The sequence below is a fragment of the Colobus angolensis genome, unplaced genomic scaffold (assembly GCF_000951035.1).
Source record: "Colobus angolensis palliatus isolate OR3802 unplaced genomic scaffold, Cang.pa_1.0 Scaffold250, whole genome shotgun sequence".
Lineage (NCBI taxonomy): Eukaryota > Metazoa > Chordata > Mammalia > Primates > Cercopithecidae > Colobus > Colobus angolensis.
The window spans coordinates 1,159,920-1,165,731 of NW_012115711.1; the positions used below are offsets into that span (position 1 = coordinate 1,159,920).

At 45.3% G+C, this 5,812-nt stretch overlaps 1 protein-coding gene across 1 annotated transcript in view; it reads right to left on the bottom strand.

Moving 5' to 3' along the window:
• Window positions 1-5,812, bottom strand: part of PHF8 (PHD finger protein 8) — a 114,388-nt gene that overhangs the window by 81,479 nt on the left and 27,097 nt on the right. The window contains exons 4-6 of the mRNA XM_011946592.1: window positions 3,981-4,185; window positions 2,921-3,062; window positions 1,055-1,241 (exon numbers count right to left, since the gene is read on the bottom strand). Coding sequence (XP_011801982.1) covers window positions 1,055-1,241; window positions 2,921-3,062; window positions 3,981-4,185 — 534 coding nt within the window. The remainder of the gene's footprint in view (window positions 1-1,054; window positions 1,242-2,920; window positions 3,063-3,980; window positions 4,186-5,812) is intronic.

Genomic DNA, 5,812 nt, shown 5'->3' on the forward strand with positions numbered 1-5,812 from the left:
CCCGTCTCGGCCTCCCAAAGTGCTGGGATTACAGGCTTGAGCCACCGCGCCCGGCCAAAATGGATGAATTTTATGGTATATAAATTATACCTCAATAAAGTTGGAGGAAGGGAAGTTTCTCATGTTACCAGGAATTTCCAAAGTAAATGTGGACATTTCCATACATGCTGGTATGAGTATAAATTGGTTCAATTAAGAAAGTAAGAGTGGTTGGGTGCAGTGGCTCATGACTGCAATCCCAACACTTTGGGAGGTGTGTTGGAGGCAAGCAGATCACTTCAGGTCAGGAGTTCGAGACCAGTCTGGCCAACATGGTGAAACCCTGTCTCTACTAAAAATACAAAAATTAGCTGGGCGTGGTGGTGGGTGCCTATAATCCCACCTACTTGGGAGGCTGAGGCAGGAGAATTGCTTGAACCCGGGAGGCAGAGGTTGCAGTGAGCTGAGATCACGCCACTGTACTCCAGCACTGTCAACTGTCAGCTTGGGCGACAGAGCAAAACTCCATCTCAAATAAATAAAATCTTTGTTTTTCCTCTGCCTCAACAACAACAAAAACGAAGGTAACAACCAGGAAAACCTCAGGTATCTGCTATTATTTAAAAATGTTTGATTAGTCAAACATTTTTGAATCAAATTTTTTTTTTTCTGGAGACGGAGTCTTGCCCTGTCGTCCAGGCTGGAGTGCAGTGGCACGAGCTCGACTCACTGCAAGATCTGCCTCCCAGGTTCACGCCACTCTCCTGCCTCAGCCTCCCCAGTAGCTCGGACTACAGGCGTCCACCACCACGCTCAGCTGATTTTTTGTATTTTTAGCAGAGATGGGGTTTCACCGTGTTAGTCAGGATGGTCTCAATCTCCTGACCTCGTGATCTGCACGCCTCAACCTCCCAAAGTGCTGGGACTACAGGCGTGAGCCACCACGCCTGGCCAAATCAAGTATTTTTTATTCAAAATGTAAATCAAACTAATTCAAAATGTTTCTGTGCTGCCATGTGACACGTAGAGGGAGGCCCAAGGCCTGGCTGCCTCCAGAAGCCATGCGCATTCCTACCTTGAGTACGTGGTACCAGACAGAGGTGCCACCAAAGTCAATGTGAAAGTCTGTATAGCTATCTCGCACACTCATGAGGCAGTACTTCTGTACATTGGGTCTCTCAAAGACACATTCCTCTGGCCACAAGTTTTCGACCCATGACAGCTTTCGAACAATCTTCGGTGTCTCCACAAGGTTAGAAAGTCTACCAAGAAAGGGGTGGAGAGCAGATGTCAGCTGATTGGGAATAGAAGGTTGAGGCCTGAATAAAATACCCCACAGTTCAGTGAGGGTCAGATAAGTCAGAGAACAAGTTCCCTCCACAGAATCCCCAAAGGCACACAAGACACTTATTTCTGTTCTGTAAGTCTGGTCAGTATCCTCACTCTACTCATCTCCAGAAATCCCAAGTCCCAGCTCCACAGGCTTCTCCAGTCAAAGGTGTTCATTTCCTCCACTAAATGCTCATACTCCCCAGCCCCACTCCAGACTACTCACTTGGCATGTGGATTATAGAAGTTATTGCACTATCCCTGTCCCATAGTGTCTTCTTTATGAGAAACCACTAGAGCAACCTCACAGGGCTCAGTCCCAGGTAAAGAAATGTTTCTCTGAAACATATGCTTGTTTTTATCCTACGTAAAATCTTACAATATTGCACTCCTCTCTTTGTTCTGACCTTCAGGAAATTCACTGAAAACTCTACAGTCCATCTCCACCAACTATCCAGACATTCATAAATGCATTTTATGTGCAGAGTACCCACCACATGCATATTCTATTTCCCAATCTTATTTCACTTTTGTTCTAATTTTTCTTTTGTTTTTTTTTTTTTTGGCTTCTCCACATCTCTGTAAGCTACCTTTAATAGTCTTTCAGGATGAAATGAGGTATAAACTAATAAATATAGTTTTAAAACACTCTCAGGTTGTTTAACCTTGCATCTTAAAAACAACAACAAGGGTCTTAATATTGTACCGTAATTACATAGTATGTTACCATTGAGGGAAAGTGGCTAAAGAGTACACAGGACCTCCCTGTACATTTTTTTGCAACTTTCTATGAATCTACAAATTAAAAGTTAAAAATGTAAATAATCAGACAGTAAGTTTTCTAAGGGCAAAAAGATAAGTTATGATTTCTTGGTATTTCCCATTATTTCTGACCCAAAGAGAAGACTATATACGTTATCTATTGAGTGTGTGAGTCCAGATAGAATCATTTAAAGGTAAATAGATTTCTCTTTTTCTTTTTAAATGTAAGAAACCTACATTGGGGTAATTTTAGTAAATCTATTTCCAGGAACTGAGGACCTATCCCAGCAGAAAAGGTCAAAGGTCTTGAAAAAGGAGACAAAAATTAATTAAAATAGCTACTATGTAATCTAACCAGTGCTATGAACTGTGGAGACATATGACTCAAGTGTGATAATATGAGCAGCTACCCTAGAAAATATAACCCAGCTCGCCATCCCAGAGGAAGAAACCACCAGGAAGAAGAGAAAGGAACACGAGGCGAGGTGCAGTGGCTCATGCCTGCAATCGCAGCACTTTGGGAGGCCGAGGCGGGCAGATCACCTGAGGTAGGGAGTTCGCGACCAGCCTGGCCCACATTGTGAAACCCTGCCTCTACTAAACATACAAAAATTAGCTAGGCATGGTGACGGGCGCCTATAATCCCAGCTACTCAGGAGGCTGAGGCAGGACAACTGCTTGAACCCAGGAGACGGAGGTTGCAGTGAGCCAAGATCGTGCCACTGCACTCCAGCCTAGGTGACAGACCAAGACTCCGTCTCAAAAAAAAAAGAGAGAACACGAATGTACACTAGATATATCACACAAGCTTCAGGCACTTTGTCAGGTTTGTTATTCCTGCACCTCTTACCTGGTATCAGAGAATTCCAAACTAATGACATTGAGGACTTTCTCCCTCTTGCCGCTGTAATAATATTTCACAAAATCACCAAGCTTCATCTTGCAGTCAGCCTGGCGGGTCACATCAATCACATCAATCTCTTTGTCAGAACCTGGAGTAAAGAGATAGGTTCTGCACCAAGTAGTCTCAGGGACTGTGGAAGACTCTCTTGTCCCCTCATGAGTCCCTAGAATGGCCTTACACTCAAAGCTTCTCTTCACCGACACTGTATGTACATGTGTGTGTTTGTTTGGGGGGCAGGGGTAGGAACGCATCACACTTTCCTTAGATCTATGTGCCCTGCTAGGGCAATGGAACTACCTGACACACAGCTTCACACATAGTAGTCCACCTGCCTGGGCCTTGCTTCTCCATTTCTTCTCATCCTCTCCACAGACTCTCATGCCCAGATAACAAGTGGCATGTGAGAGCCACAGTCAAAAGCTTTCTCATTTCAACAGAAGACAGAAAATGATCCCTAGAACTTCCCAGGTAAAAAACGGAGTTCAACCTAGGGTTGTATAGACTATTAAAAGGAGAAGGAGCTGGGCGTGGTGGCTCACGCCTGTAATCCCAGCACTTTGGGAGGCCGAGGCGGAAGGATCGCTTGAGCCCAGTAGTTGGAGATCAGCCTGGGCAACATAGCATGACGTCATCTCTACAAAAAATAAACAAAACTAGCTAGGCATGGTGGTGCATCCCTGTAGTCTCAACTACTCGGGAGGCTGAGGTGTGAGGATCCCTGGAGCCCAGGAGGAGGTGGAGGCTGCAGTGAGTTAATCACGCCACTGTACTCTAGCCTGGGCAACAGGGCGTGACTCTGTCTCTGATAAACGAATGAGTGAATGAAAGGAGAACAGGAGACTAGGATGTTGGCTCTCTCTGCCGAAGAATAACTTTGGACAAGGCATTTCATCTCAGATTCCCAAGATGGTTAGAGAGGAAATGCAAAAACAGATTTGAGGGGAAGGGACACAGATCTTGACAGGAATGAACAATGTTAAGATTAAAAGGGTCTGTAGTGTCTTACCAACATAGTGTTCAACATCCCTCACAGTGAATGATGGCGAGGGCAGCGTCATGCCCAACCCATCCTTCTTCAGGACCAGGATGGGCACACTGAAGCTATTTTCTTCCAGGAATTCCACAGTCAGTTGATTTCCAGTGGGCTTCAGAATCACTTCATCTGAGCTGAGGGCCACAGAAGAGAAAGCTTGAGCCTGAGGCACTGCCCACTAAAGGCCTTATTGGAGGCTGCCACTCACCCAAGAGGTGGGGTTTTTATGAGGGGACTTAATGTAAGCTGGTAACTAATGGCAAAAACCTCATCTGCCAGGGAAGAAATGATCTGTCCAAGGCAAGAGATCAGGTCACTGGCAGAGGTGGGGAGTATTCTGCCAACATGGTGCTCTTCTCTGGGTGACAAGAAGAAATCAGTCAGAAGCCTGGCCAGAAAGAAAAGACACATCTGACGAGTTTGGCAGATTTGTTCTAACCAAGAGCAGCATTACCCAATTTAAAACACTGTCAAAGAGAAAAGACTGATTAAAACAAAACAGCAACATTTTTACAACAACTTTCTCAACATGCATATACAATAACTTTCTCAACATGCGTACTTAATGAGTTTCAGCCTGGGCATCATTTCTAAACCTATCTCCACAAAAAAAAATTCAAAATTAGCAGGGCATGGTGGTGCAGGCCTACAGTCCTACATACTTGGGAGGTTGAGGCAGGAAGATCACTTGAACCTTAGGAGTTGGAGGCTACAGTGAGCTTTGATCACGCCGCTGCACTCCAGTCTGGGTGACAGAGTCCCTGCTCTGTCGCCCGGGCTGGAGTGCAGTGACCGGATCTCAGCTCACTGCAAGCTCCGCCTCCCGGGTTTACGCCATTCTGCTGGCTCAGCCTCCTGAGTAGCTGGGACTACAGGCGCCAGCCACCTCGCCCGGCTAGCTTTTTTTGTATTTTTTAGTAGAGATGGGGTTTCACCGTGTTAGCCAGGATGGTCTCGAACTCCTGACCTCGTGATCCGCCCGTCTCGGCCTCCCAAAGTGCTGGGATTACAGGCTTGAGCCACCGCGCCCGGCCCTTTTTTTTTAAAAAAAAAAAAGAAAAGAAAATCGTTTTCTTTAAATCATGGTGGAGAAAAGATTTGTATTTGACAACTCTGACAACTTGTGCTGGGACAAATATATTAAGCTCAATGCCTATCTCATTTTTTTTTTTTTTTTTGGACAGAGTTTCACTCTTGTTACCCAGGCTGGAGTGCAATGGCACAGTCTCGGCTCACCACAACCTCTGCCTCCCAGGTTCAAGCGATTCTCCTACCTTAGACTCCCGAGTAGCTGGGATTACAGGCAAGCGCCACCACGCCCAGCTAATTTTCTATTTTTAGTAGATACGGGATTTCTACATATTGGTCAGGCTGGTGGTCGTGAACTCCCGACCTCAGGTGATCCGCCCGCCTCAGCCTCCCAAAGTGCTGGGATTACAGGCGTGAGCCACTGTGACCGGCCTACCTATCTCATTCTTGACATAATCCTAGATGGTCCAAAGATTAAATTCCAAAAAATAAAGCTTTAAGAGCAGAAAAACCTGGGAAAATCCCAGTAGTCATTAAAAATAGTAATAAATAAATTTAACCATATAGAAATTAAAATTTTCTGCAAGAAAGCTGTTATAAATCAGTAACAGTAACACAACAGAATGCCTGTCAACACAAGCTAGCAGTTCACAGAGAAAACAAGCTGGCTTATAAATGTATGAAATCTAAGCCTGAGTGCAGTGGCTCACAACTGTAATCCCAGCACTTTGGGAGGCCAAGGAAGGCAGATTGTTTGAGCCCAGGAGTTGGAGACC